This window comes from Micropterus dolomieu, linkage group LG15, assembly GCF_021292245.1.
Source record: "Micropterus dolomieu isolate WLL.071019.BEF.003 ecotype Adirondacks linkage group LG15, ASM2129224v1, whole genome shotgun sequence".
NCBI classification, from domain to species: domain Eukaryota; kingdom Metazoa; phylum Chordata; class Actinopteri; order Centrarchiformes; family Centrarchidae; genus Micropterus; species Micropterus dolomieu.
This window is the reverse complement of record NC_060164.1, coordinates 23,643,092-23,658,054: the sequence shown is the minus strand read 5'-3', so window position 1 is coordinate 23,658,054 and position 14,963 is coordinate 23,643,092. Positions and strand designations below refer to the sequence as shown.

The 14,963-nt window shown below is 41.6% G+C and overlaps 1 protein-coding gene across 10 annotated transcripts in view; it reads right to left on the bottom strand.

The window, feature by feature from the left end:
- Positions 1 to 14,963, bottom strand: part of LOC123983796 (WD repeat containing planar cell polarity effector) — an 83,266-nt gene that overhangs the window by 34,383 nt on the left and 33,920 nt on the right. For all 10 annotated transcript variants that reach the window (XR_006828288.1, XR_006828290.1, XR_006828289.1 and 7 more), the window contains 4 exons: positions 13,861 to 13,920; positions 12,304 to 12,418; positions 6,791 to 6,927; positions 4,037 to 4,228 (listed from right to left, as the gene is read on the bottom strand). Coding sequence is in view for 7 of the 10 variants with exons in the window: in XM_046070147.1 (XP_045926103.1) it covers positions 4,037 to 4,228; positions 6,791 to 6,927; positions 12,304 to 12,418; positions 13,861 to 13,920 (504 nt within the window). In the remaining 3 variants the exon portion in view is untranslated. The remainder of the gene's footprint in view (positions 1 to 4,036; positions 4,229 to 6,790; positions 6,928 to 12,303; positions 12,419 to 13,860; positions 13,921 to 14,963) is intronic.

Here is a 14,963-nt window from a genome sequence, read left to right as displayed (position 1 = left end):
GAGGGAGTACTGGGAAGTTTTAGGTGTATGAATTAGGGTTAGTGTTGAGGTACTGATGTGAGGAAATGCACAGGCACAGCGGGATTACTAATCAAAATATTCCTCAAACTGTCATAATTTGTACCACTGAACATAATTGTAGTACAGAGGGATAATTACTCACTAGACCCGAAACTGTAGCAGCAGTGCTTCCTGAGAGATTTTTGCAGAGCAGTGGAGCTTGGGGGTAATTCTACACTTTGGATTCCACACCCGACCCTTTCATGGTCCAAATTATGATCGCTGTGCATTGCTGAGAATGTGCCTTCTACTGTACATGCTTTAATTCTGCAAATTAACACTGCAGCTTTTTGTTTTAGAGGCAAAATTGCCCGATCTACACTGTTAATTTGGTTTCTAATACACTTTTAATCATAGCAATTGTGGAGGAGATAAAGATATTTCTATGCAATTACATATTCTTCCTATATAAATTATTTCATTTGAAAGTGGTCTTTCATTGACAATAAGTTCAGGTTTTTCTTGTTTTGCAAGAGAAAAATACAATGCAGCTCAGCGCTCAAGTCAACAATAATTAAAAGACAACAGACATCACACAAATGCAGATCAAGCAACTGCAGAGAAACTGTTTGGTGACAGATAACAGGACAGTCATATGCTTTAAAATAAACAAAATCAAAAAAAGGCTGTTCACAAACAGACACACATATACAAGCACAAATAATCAAATATGACTAAAAAAGCAAGAAAACATTCAGCTGGTGTTTTCTTTTCATTAAGATTATTAATAAAAGAAACACCAGCTGAATCTTGTGCGTCTGTGTGTTTGTTGGGGGGGGGGGGTTAGGGGAAGGAAGCATGAAGGAATGATAATTAAAAATGTTAACTGGCTGCATAAAAACGAGTATGTATGTGTTTTTCTCTCCTTCCCACCCTCCACCCCCTGCGTGCCGTGGCTCCACTTATCAGCATGAGGAGGGGGGGCATATGAATTAAGACCACATAGGGAAAGAAATCAGACTTTTTTAAATGCCGAGAGACTGGCTAGAAAATTGGCTTAGTGCGGCAGATAGCAAACTGAACAAAAGGAACATATATATGAGCTTGAAGTGATTGAAGTAGCTGGCGTCTCCCGATGTGTGCCCAGCGTTTGATTCCCGCCACGGCTCTTACATAAACTGCTCGCTTAATTTCACACCGCGCATCTGAAAAATGACAACAAACGCTTTCATTAGAGCGCGATGCCGCAGCCCCACGAAGAGACTTTAATGTTCTTGAAGCGTGGAGGAAAGAAGGAGGAGAAGGAGGAGATGGGGGGGTTGACGGAGACAGGGAGAATAAACTAGGTAAAGGAGTGTGATAAATGTCGAGAGCGTTCCAAAAACAAGAAGCGGAAAAAGCAGCGAACAACATCTGCTTTGCTTATTTCAATATTCAAGTGCCCCCCCTAGCTCCCATCCCTCCCTTATTCTCTCCTGCGTTATTTTGTTTTCCTAGCATGCAATTTGTCACCCTCATCTTTCCTCCCTCTCACAGACTCTCTCCCTTCTCTCCCTGGTGTGGTGAAAATTTTGCATTTGCTTGCAGAGGTACGTGGTATGAGGAGTAGAGTTAAGCCCGGTTCGGTAATTTTTGATCTTTCATCTGCTTTCGGCATGAGGCCAATCCTACGTTGACACAGAATCGGGTCATGGGTAGGGTTTTGCCAAAGGCCATGAGGATGTGCGTCTAAGCATGTGTGTGTGAATGTGTAGGCGTTCTCCTTCACGCTGTACCACGGCTTAGCTCTCCTGCTTATTTCATATGGTGATGCACGGAGGTGCAACACAGAGGTGCCACCCTTGAGGTGACTAACACACCATCCCCAATCCCATCCCCGACAACACAGGTCTCCACTCAAAACAGCAGCTTTGTTGCTTTTTTCACTGTCCTCACTGTGTGTGTGTGTGAGTACCTGAGTGTGTGTACAAAAATACAAAAAAATAAACTGCTGGAGTTATGATATGTGTCCTGGGTTTAAGGCTTCAAACAGCACTGAAAGATATTAAAAAAACCTAAAAGTCATGGGCAGTTTTATGCTTTATTGTTTTATTTCTTTACTTATTTTGTTTACTGCATTTAATCAATACAGTTATTTGTTAGATTAGCTGGGCTTGTTCTCTCTGAGATCTTGAGAAATGCTTTTAATGAGAGCTGCCCCCGCTCCATGGGCTTTACATTATCAACTGCTTAAGGTGGCGAAAGGTGGCAACAAGCACGTGAATTGTGTTCCTAAGTATACGTCACTTCAATGGCCTTTTTTAATAGATGTTCAACAATTTTCTACAATGCAAACTCAGATTTTTGATATACAAATCATATTCACATCATATTGTTTAAATTCCTAAAATAGCCAAAATTAATAAGAAATCGAAAGAAAAAGTTCTGCCTCCGCTTTGTAACATGGGATTTTCCTTTAATGAACAAGACACTTGTGTGAGAGTGATGAGTTAAAAAGATCACAAGTAGCAAAGAAAATCCCGCACGCTATCTAACTTGCAAAAATAAATTTATAAGCTGGCAATGTTTCGGTACTAGACCTTCATCAGGCAATTTTTTTGCCATTTTTGCCTGATGAAGGTCTAGTACGGAAATGCTGCCAGCTCTTAAGTAAGACAATTTCTTTGCAACTCCTGACCTACTCATCCCCCTCTGACGCACCTGTCTCACATTACAGATGTGCAAGGTAATTCTCTGTTCTTTAAAAAAAGGTCACAGCAAAGGCATTATGTGAAATCAAGATTCAAACATTTTTCACTGATCCCTAGTTAATTCTACATTCTTTCATCCATCAATCTGGTTTCTGTCACGAATCTAGGTCTGTGTTGCTTTATGTGTTCTGGGTCTGCCCTGGAGTCTCCTTCCTGTTGGAAGTGCCCCAAAATACGTCCATAAGAGGTGACTAGGAAGCATCCTGATCAGATGACTTTCAATGTGAAGAAATAATGGTTCAAGTTCACGCTCCTTCTGGATGTCTGAACTCCTAAATTGCTTTAAATATATATATGTAGATCGACTTTTAAATTGGGAGCTTTACCGTCAGCCTCAACTTCCTCGACAGGCAGCTCAACGACAGCTCAGTATAACACCTCCACCACTGCTAACACACACGCTACATCTTACTATCACTTGTGAACTATACTTGAATTCTTTTGATTTTGGGCAGCAATTCGCTTCCAAACAAGGGTATGGGAGTATTTCCAATTTTTTTTATAAATTGATGGGTTGCTGCGAATTCCTATAATCACAGAATCTGTAACAAGCCAAAACAGGAATGTCGACACAGATCTTGCTACAAACAAACAAACTGATCACAATCTAAAGTTCCTGATCCTGAAGTGGGTTCCTCAATAGAGATGAACTGTATTCCAAGTGTATATGAAGTAGGTTTATTTATACTTCACATATTTCATTTACTGAGCTTGTTTGTTTTATATGTGGGTAAATGTGTGGTGGTGTTGTATGATTTGTTTTGCTGAAATGAGAAATGTATGTGATTTCGATTGTATATATTGAGAAATCAAAATCACATCATAAAAAAAACTAAACAAAACAAAACTCAGGACAAGGTTGTAAACTTTCTCAGCAGTCAACAAAACACAAGTAGGCTGGATGAGAAAACTGTAACGACTCCTCCAGTGTGCTTGTTAAGCGAAAGGGTTGATCCATGATTCCAATTACAGTTATCTTACCTGGCAATTGTTCTCGCCGGGTCTTTTTTATGAATGCAGAATTTACTGGTACATACTTTCTGAGTGTACTATGAAAGTCAATAATAACTTAATTTGCCTTTAAAAAGACGAAGTATTGCTTCATTTATTCTTGTATGAATAGCCTTTACTCTCAAATGAAGTAGCTACATTACAGTGAATAATGTCCTGGTGATTGATTGTTGTCATTCACCACCTGATTTGTTGTGTTGCAACTGCTTTTACTGTGGTGAAAGGTTGGAATTTGTCTCTGATATGCAATTATTATATTGCGTGATTGTGTGTACCTTGAGGCCTTCACTAGGTGAGCAGCTGAGCAAGACCAGGTTGTTCCTGTCCGTCTTTGTGGGAGTCCAGGGCCAGAGCTCATCACCGGGCAAGTCCAGGTTCCACCAGCACAGCACCACATCTTGGAGACGGTTGAGACCCACACGTCTGTGGAGCCTACGACCCCGCCCACTCACGTCCACACACACCACCTGGACATGGAAACAAAAACGCACACAAGCGCAGAGGATGCACTGAGAAGAGAGACAAAATGGGCAGTACAGTGAGACGGTATAAAGATCAATACTTGCAGACCCAACGAGTTAAAACATATCTTATGAAGAAGGGGAAGTTATAGGTTATCTTAGTGATACACCCATTTGGATTCACCTGCCTGGCGTGAACACCTGAGGGCTCTGAAACTTGCATGTCTGTAGCCCCAAACATCGCTCTCCTGTCCTTTTCCCATCCTGTTTTTGTTGGTGTCTAAGGTTGTTTTTTTATATTCCATTATTAATGTGCGTGTGTGTTTTGTTCTGTCGGGCTTCTTGTTTTAGTGATGTGCATATTTTTGGGAAGGTCCGCCACGCTCTACGGGCCACAACAAAGAGACGCACAGTAATGAGCTCTCGTGGCGCTTTGGGGGGGAGGGCGCACACACACACACACACACACACACACACACACAAATGCATGCATGTATGCACACAAATACACATGTACATACATGTAGAGGCACTGGTGTAAACAGCACGTGCGCACACCCACCCACACACACCATTAAAGCACTTTTAAATCAGGTGAAATTGCAGGTCTTACACTGTGACCCTGCCTTTCATGTACACCACAGTTTATTTCTTTTTCACACACACAATCATTCCGGCCTTTCATATACTCTATATCTCCGGTCACACTCACTAACACGCAGACATTAGCGCGCGCACACACACACACACACACACACACACACACACACATCCAAGACCTCGGTCACATTGCAGAGGAGTGGCTGGGGCCTCACAGAAAGGCAGGTTGTAAAACCAGGAATACAGGACTGTCTCTTTACAAATGTTTATTAAAAGGAATTGGTTTAAAAGCACAGAAACATGCAGAAATTAGTAAATCGACAAGCTGCACTTTATGAATAGAGCAGATTTGAGGTTCAGTGGTCCATGTCTGCCCTTCTTGCCCCCTTGGGGGGGATATTTGCTTTGGACACAAAATACAGAGACGAATTAAAATGATGGAAGTACATCTGATGATAACGGGAACAAAGAGTTGCTCCAAACAGCTGAACGCGAGATCACTGACAGATTAGAAATGGAAAAGAAGGAAAAAAATCTGAAAATCACTGGGGTTAATAACACACTCTATCTCTACCCCCCTACCTGCCCCCTCCATCCCTCCATCCCTACCCATCTCTTCCCTCTTCTAGTCTTTTTTTTCTGCTGGCGTTTGCTGGTCAGCAATAATCAAAAACCACTTTCTGTGGGCCGGATTAGTTTAGCCCCCCCTCAACGCCCGCCACTCTCCCTTCTCCAGCTTAGCCCACTGGACCAGGGCGATGTGTATGTGGTTGTGCATGTGTGTGTTTGTTGTGGGGGATGGGTAGTTGTGCGTGCGTGTGCACAAATGTGTATGTTGCAGGTAGCATGCACATGCATTGACAGAAGTGTGGGGTGTACAATATTAGGTGGTGGTGGTGGTGGGGTGTCTTATCAGGACTCTGCTTCTGGAGACAGACAGGAACGACTGCGTTTATACACACCAACATGCACGCGCGCACACACCCACACCCACCTTAACAAAAGGGCCTGGCAGTAATGTGATAATGCCAGGGTTAGCGGTTAGCCAGCTAGTGAAGGAGGACACAGTGTAGTTTTGTTTTTGGGGGATGGAAGAAAAGGACGGCACATAATCAGACCTGTTACTAACACCTACAAAAACACCTCCAGATCAGACTGCCTCTCAATACACACCTTTATGAGAGATTAATGGACAGGATGGACAGAAACGGGAAAGGTGTTTAGAGTTAGAGGCGACCTGGCACTTTTAAATCAAATGCCCATAATCCCACGATGACTACATTGAACCTACTCAGACGGTGTGCACCTGTTGTGCACAAAGACACAAACAGCAACTGTACAAACACTCATGACACAACTATAGATTGTATTAGGTCAAATGGATATTATGTGTAGAGGCATCAATAATCCACATGGAAATAGTATCAAGGATAGATTCTGATCGGGGGTAGCTAACTAGTTAATTGCTGAACTCACCAGTGACATCCTCGCTAATTTCAAGCAGTTTTTGTAGTTGTCCCAGGATTGCTAGCAAATAAGATAAACCTTAGAAAAGTGATGTGTCTGAAGTCCTCATTTGCATGTACGTCAGTAATGCTAGTTAATTTAACAGCCAATATTGTTACAGTTTAACAAAGAGTAGGTTGTTTAAGTGGTTGGTGAAAAGGTCAATTTCCAAGCAAAGACCCTTCTTAACTTGGATTCAAATTGATTAGGTTGCAAAGGATTAGTATGTTTGGGATTTTACAGATATTTTTATTTAGGCCACCATATTCTACCTTTTATACCATGTTTCTAATAGTTATTTTATAAAGGTATAAATTAATTAAGAGCTATGAGATGGCATGTTAACACTGTTCTTTCATAAATGCACACACAAAACACACACACACACACACACACACACACACACACACGCTGAAGCACAAACACTACTCATGCACACTCCATGAATGTGTTCTACTGTACCTTGATTTCAGAGGGTGAGAGTTTGTCTCTTCGCTTGCCAGTCTCTGGGGAGTCCTGGTTCTTTTGGTTGAGGTAGACTGCAGCCACTTGGCTCTGCTCCAGGAATGACAGCAGAATCAGCCTATCGCTCAGCACCGCTAGGAATGACATCACAAGATTTGATTCAAAACAAAAAAACAACTGTATATTGTTGAGGTGACACTTACTGTAAAGAGTTCATAGTCTCCTTACAAAGCCATAAATCGTGAGAACAAAATATCAACACATACACAGTTTAGTTTCCATCCATCTTACAACTGTTACGTAAATATGATGCCTTGAATTAGGATTTGTAATTAAGTTTTTTCACTGCCTGCCGCTGTGGCAGGCAAGTATTTTTTTGCCAGTATTATTTTGTCTGCTACTAAGGATTTACATAGTCAAATCAGAATCGTCAAGTCCTGCCTATAGTCGACTGATAGTCGAATAATGTGTGTTTTTGTGCACGGAAATTGGGGGTTACACAGGGTAGCTCCACTTTAATCTTGAGAAGCTGCAGAGCTGCAGTCCCTATTCATTCAACTTACACTGTAAAAAGACCCTTTTCTCTCTCTCTCTCTCTCGACATCTGTCATTCACCGGTCTTCAGCAGAATTTTATGTGCATTACTGCTGCCGACAACTAAATGCACGTCGCGGTTCCTCGCGGGTCTATTTCAAGTAGCCGGCTATTTAAAAACGATAAAATATTCTTTGTGTGGTTCATCGACGTGAAATTATCCGAAAGTCCAGCGCCGGGTCTCAGTCTCTTCAGCAAGTGTTCCTCTTCCGCCACCACACACACACACACACACACACACACACACACACACACACACACCAGGGTTTATATTACAATTTTGGATTTATTTACGCACTTTAAAAATATTTATTGAAAGTTTTATTCTTTTAGATATTTATTTACAGCATTAAACGTTGAAATGTATATTGTAATAGGCTGTATATTAACTTAATGGGAGAAAACTGGTAGTTCTATGTAAAATCAGACGATGAGCACCCCCATAATCGCCAAAATGGCGAATCAGGCTCCACCCATCGAAGCATCGAATCTTCTACTATTGGGGGTCACCCCTATCTGCTACATATAAATGTATGTGCTAAATGAAGGAATAAAATCCAGCTCATGTAGGCATCAATTAATGTAAATAATGTTGTCATTCAGTGTTCAAAATATTTACCTTATCTATGTTCAAATCTCCACAAGAGTCCAAATCTCAACTAAAACCTCCTCTCCTGGATTCAATCAAGCAAACAAAAAACACTCATTTTGTTTTAATACAACACTTGGTGTGTGTGTGTGTGTGTGTGTGTGTGTGTGTGTGTGTGTGTGTGTGTGTGTGTGTGTGTGTGTGTGTGTCGCAGATCGCCACAATATGCTAACCTTACTACATGTGTCTTTCTGTTGTGCATTTTCCGTGTCCGGTGAAATGGTGGCTGGCCCAATGATTTTACCCGCAACTGCCAACAATTTACCTGTATTTAGTGGGATGCGGGTGCTAATTTCAGACCCTGATTAGGATACTTTGAAATAGAAATTAGGAAACATGGAAAAATGTGAAATCAGTTTTTAATAAAAAACAAAAATGATTCACATGTTTTCTGATGGATTTCTATATTCTGATAGCCTTTAACTTCCAGGAGGTCTCCCCTTTTTGATGGAGCTAACACACCCAGTAGCCAGACACTTTTCAGAGGCCAAACATTCATGGATAGATTATTCTTTTATTGGTATTGATAAGGTCAATGTGGGATCCAGAGGGGTTGACATTAAGAAATCTTTCTGGATTTACAAACTCAGAAGAGTTCTTTCAAGGGGAATGAATGAAGATTTTAGTTATTGAATACAGGTATTGTAGTTTATAACTTTATGAAGCAGTATTAATGAATTTATTTTATTTTTTATCATTGTCCCTGTTCTGCTGTATAATTTAGTTCACATTAGTTTGTAGTGGGAGAACAGAAGTTTCAGTCTTTCTGAGTCTCACATTTTGTCCCAACTCCCTTCCTTCTCAAACTGTTTTCGTTTCACCTAATTTCTCTCCACCTTCCCGCATCCTCTCTTCTTCTTCCCACTGTGTCCTGTATTCCTTGTATCTCTTTCCTCCCCTGTTCTCTTCTCTCTTCCCCTGTCAGTGTACTGCAGGCTTTTTGTGGTAGAAGAACACACTTGATCCTGTTCAACTCTTCAGGAGCTGCATGGAAACGCTGATTAGCAATTAAGCCCTCCTCTCCTTCAAATTAATCTGTTTATGAAACCAATTAAATGGAAAGGAGGGGGGGTTGTTACACATGTCTCTCAGATATCCTGCTTTGAGTTGAACGAGTAAGGCTGCACCCGAGATTTAGAAATCTAACCGCCAATTAACCATGGCATGTGTATTTATAAACGTGCGGGTATTGGTATGATTACGCTTCAAATCATCCTGCTGTGTGAACATTTCAAATTAATATGCAAATATTCATAAGGGAAGTGAAACATCACTTGAAAAAACAGAAAACTAGCATCTTAAATCAGGTCAAATGAGTCAGTCTGTCCCTATGTTGAAGATGGATTATAAAGTACTAGTAATAAAAACCGGTTCAAGGCTTAAACCATTAAAAAAATACAGCCATTAACGATGCCTTGGTTTTCCGAAACAACGTTTAATGCAATAGTAAGCGTCTTTGTAATAGATTACAGACAAATCAAGTTAAATGCAGTTTAGTATTGATCTCTATGGGTGTCTATAAACGGGATTAGGTTTAATCCCATTCATTCCCAAATGAAGGAGGAGATAGGAAACCAGGCTGTGGCCCAATCTGGGACCAGGTGGCTGATTTGGCATTAAGGGCAAGATCTTCATGACCCACCCCTACACAACCGCACACACGCACACACACACACACACACACACACACACACACACACACACACACACCTCTAGGCACATGCAGAGATAGCTACATATACACATTCATACATGCAACCCTGCTACCATGCTTCATGAATTCTCAGTTACACACATGCAATCACATTCACAAGCATAAAACCAACCAACCACATGTTAAAACACGCAAACGGTCTCTTTAACATACACAAACAGGAACACACACATACACACACGGCCCTCTAAATCCATTTAATGCCATCTTCTCAGCACCATGTTGACATAAGAGGCCAATGGGCTTAACCAAAGCACATTTAAACATGGGTAAATGAAGCCGGCTATGAAAAATCACTTAAGGATGCTTAATCGTGGAGCATATGCACAGCTTGGCCCAGCCATCAGCCAAAGGAAGCCAGTAATACTTTGATGGTGTAAAATATGTGTAATCTACTGCTGTGTATGATGCAATCAGAGCTCATGGTAGAAACGGGAAGGTAACCAGCACTGAGGATGCAAAGTTTAAGAGAGGACAGTAAGCCTGCTTTCTCACTACGTGAAACAAAAACAGACCTGGCTGCCGTTGCTTGTTGTCTCAGAGAGGCAAATATACATACAAGGCCTCACATTCAGTTAAATCCATGCAAATCTAAAAAGGGGATTTTCTTCAGCATCCAAATACTGAGAACCTTTTTGTTTCAGGAAGGTGTCAAATCCTGTTCCAAATATGTAAGGAAAGTCTCCGTCATTACACAGTCATACCTTTTTAATTTAATATTTGACTAGAGCTGAAATGATTATTCGATTAATTGATTGAAAGATATTTCATCTGCAACCATTTTGATAACTGAGTAAATCGGTTCAGACATTTGTTGATTCAGTTATGATCTGTTGGTCAGATAAAACAAGCAAGTACATCACTTTAAGCTCTATGAAGCTGTGATGAGCATTTATTCACAACTTTTTGATGTTTCATAATCTTAACGATAAACTGAGAAAATAATTGGCAGATTATATTAATCGATAATAAAAAATAACCATTAGTTGCAGCCCTATGTTTGACTTTAATTGCTGTGACATAGCAGTGATTGAATATTCAAATGTATGCAGACGACAATAAGACACTTCTACATAACATGTCACAACACACACACATACACCTTGATTGTAATAGTAAACTGTTTCAGTAATTGTACGTTGTAAATGTGTTCGACAGTGAGCTCTGGTCTGGCTCTTTACTCTAATTGTCTCAGGCTAATTTAACAAGTGACAGATGTGAGAACAGCCCCCCCCACCACACACACACACACACACACACACACACACACACCCCCCCCGGAAACCCACCCTCTCACAACCATTACTCTAATAATTAGTGCCTCTGAGGCTTTGAATGGAGCGCAGCGGGAGGTGAGTGGGTGTATGTGTACCTGTGTGTGTGCGTGTGCCTCAGTATGTGCCATTGTGTACGTGGGTGTGTGCATGTGTGTTCTAGTCTCTGTGTGCCTGTAAATGTGAGTGAACATACAGTAAGTGCTTGTTGCTTTATATGGAAAAAAAAAGTCTGTGCCTCTGTAATTACATATGCACGCAAGTGAGAACGAGTGTGTGTGTGTGTGTGTGTGTGTGCCTGTTTGTGTGTGTGTGTGTGTGTGAGAGTGTGTGTGTGTGTGTGTGTGTGTATGCACTATGGGGGCTTTATCAGGTGTCTGGAGACCCCGGACGGAAGCAGGGAGGGCGGTGTTATGAACAAATAATTGATACAGAAAGAAAGAAATAATTAGCAGATTTGGGCCGGTGTCTACGGCCCCTTATTCTCTCCTGCCAGGTCTGTGGAGCGAGGGAGCGCTGTATGAGGGGGGCGGTACTCCCTGGAGGAACGCGCGATGGAGGAAAAACACTGATGGATGCTCTTAAGGGAAGGCCCCTGGACACACACAGCACAAAAGGATTTGCCCGCAATTAGCTAGCAGTAGCCTCGCTCACCTGTGGCACCTGTTATGTGTGTGAGGCGGCGTGCGTGTGAGTGTGTTTGCGTGACAAAGCGGTGAGGAGAATGGGCAACGTGTGTATGTGTGTGGTAACGTACAATGTGGTGAGCAGGTGTAAGCACACAGTCTGTGCTGTTTTGTGGTTTAAAAATACTAAACATTTGAATGCAAATGTGTTATTTGTTTATTTGATTGTTTGTGTGTGTGGCTGTGGGCAGAGATAGGTAGTCTAGTCATGTGGTGGAAACAATGATGTTTGTGCCCTTAAATCTGCTTCAACCACAGTGAAGCTCTGGAATAATTAAGTCACACAAAAATCATGATTTCATTCAGTGAAGGCAAAAATCCAGGAGAAAACATTCTTTACTTTAGGCATGATGGTTATGCAACAGCTCTAATTAGCATCAGCAGCACCAAAGTAACCAAAACCACAGTCAGAAATGTCTGAGGGCTTTAATGCACTGGGTACCAATGCTGGATTAGAGTAAAAGTGTATATTGTATTCCAAAGGCAAAAAACAAGTTCCCTGAAGGTTAATGTTTAATAGACACTGAGGGTCAATAAGTCTCAGACCCACCAGACTGATTTATAGAGGATTTATGTGTGTGTCTGTAACTAACCATCAGTCACAGTGTTGGCTGGTAGTCGGCCCACTAATGTGCGGTCTAGATACACTTGTTCGAGCTGAGGTCCATTTAGGGTCAGGGTCACCAGTACCCCGCTGCTCAGCATCACCTGCAAGGTACAACACACACACACACACACACACACACACACGGTTTACTTTCAAACTGTATGAATTTATCAAGTTGGCATCTCTCATTAAACTTAAATTAAGCAAATTAACTCCTCAATGAGAGTTAACAGTCAAAGCCAAATGTTCCCAGTTCCCAAACACAAAATGGCATCTGTGGATTCATCTGACAGAAAGTGCTTAATTTTCTATATTGTAATTTTGCTATTTTGGTATAATCTGTACAGGCAGCATCTTTGCATGTCTGTCTGTCCTTAAAGAGGGATCTCTGCGCTTTTGCTCTGCCTGACGTTTCTGACATTTATTTCCCAGTTCCCAGTGTTTTTTGGGAGAGTTTTTCCTGATCTGAATTGAGGGTGAATTGATAGAGCATGTCATATTATCGCTTGAAGTAAATTTTTTAACACTTATCGATGGATGAAAAAACTTGGGACAGAATTATTCCTAATTTGCTTATAATAATCAAGCAGTCTTTTCATACATGACAACATATGGACATAAAACTGAATATTTTATGAATACATTTGTTTTCAAACTCTGCAACCAGTTTGGCATTGACAGCCTACAGTTTATTTTCAGTCCTGTTAGAAGTTAGAAATGCACTGAAACCACTGCCAATATGTGGTTTAGTAACCTATTTTCACTACGTTACTGTATTTCTAAACAGCACAATGCTGTTTTATATAGGCTGTAGCCTAATTATGATTTGAACTACAGTGAGCTATATTTTATATAAATTACTATACTGGATTACTGTAAATGAATTATACACTTTACAGTAATTACATTTGTGCAATAATTAAAAAAAGCATTTGAAGCAGCTGCACTGTATTTGAAATAGTCATTAAAATTCAGTAAATAGCAAAGATGTCCATTTAATCACTTTATATTCATGTAATAAATATACAAAACATCAATTAGATGGTAATCTGCATTAGAAATAAAACATTCGGTTATAATCATCCGTATAAGGTGATCAATTTAACCCAGACAGACATCCAGTTTCCAAATTTCCACAAATTGACTCAACTTGACTTTGATACTAAAACCAGGTATACTATCTAAAAAAAAATGATAATGTTATTGATGTCCAAAAGGGAGGCTTGTTTTTTACCTGGGCAAGCATCGAGAGAACGAGCTTTTAAGGGTTCAAAACTGTCACTTTATAATAATGACGACATTATTTCAGATGTTTCGTATTAGTTTGAAATCACCTGGTAACTGGTTTTACAGTCCAGTTTAGCTCTTTATCTGAGGCCTGGTCTCAGTCTTGGTCAGGTGGAGGACCATGGGAGGTGAAAAGAGGTGTGTGTGTGTGTGTGTGTGTGTGTGTGTGTGTGTGTGTGTGTGTGTGTGTGTGTGTGTGTGTGTGTGTGTGTGTGTGTGTGTACACAGTAGGAGGTCGGCTGAGGAGGGTGTGTACCTGGCAGCAATGCTTGTTCCTCCATCTGGTGTGAACGCAGGTGTTTGTCTGCAACAGTTCCTGAATGAGCATGCAAGATAAACAGAGAAAAAAAAAAAGAACAAACAGGTGAACTGGGGTCCAAGCACCCAATGCAACAAGGAACCACAGAAACACAGACCTGATGCAGTTCTGATGCTGAGAGCAACACAGAATTGGGTTTAAACAGGTACTTTAAATGTGCCATTTTTGATAACAGACTGAAGATGTATATTTCATGTTCTGTGGTGTCTGCTTGCCTCTACTGAAGTTGTAAAACAGTAAACCTTGGTGTAACAATTCAGTAACTTTCCATTTTTTTGTAATGCTAGTGCTGCTCATACTTGCATTAATTATCTTGGTGGTACACAGTGCCGGACACTTGCCACCACAGGTGGCAACTGCACCAGTTCCTGCTCACGAAGGGGTGGGAGAGAGTGCAGGAACAGGATGCAGGTAAGGACTGCTTGTGTGCGTGTGTGTGTGTATATATAAGGTCAGTCATTCCTGCCACATTCCAAACCCAGCTGGGGTGATTGGATGGGAGGAGAGAGGGACGGAGAAAAAGGGGGAGGGTGGGGTGTGGAGGTGAGCTGGGGTGTTTCTAGTTTCAGACAATGGTTACGGGTGAGAGGAAGGAGGTGGATGGGGTGTGTGTGTGTGTGTGTGTGTGTGTGTAACAGCCTCAGACAGGTTCCAGCAAACAAAGCTAGGTCTGTACTGCCACAAGTACAGAGGGGAACGAGGGGGGAGGAAGAGAGGGATGAATGAGGGGAGAGGAAGGGAAAAAGGAGGGAGAGAAGGAGGGAGGAGGAGAAGGGATGAGGGGGCAGCCTGCAGCCCCCTGATCCCCTCAAATATCCCCCTCGATGACAGAGTTCGGCCAAAAGAGAGGTGATGAGAGAGGAGAGGGGGAGAGGAGAACAAACGGGAACGACAGGGAGAAAAAGAAAGAGAATGCCCCTATTTGTTAATCAATCGGCCGTTTCGGAAAGGGAAAACTCCAAAAATCCCCAGAGGGAGGAAGAAGATGTGGGGGGAGGGGGGGGGGGGGGGGGGGGGGGGGGGGGGGGGGGGGGGGGGTA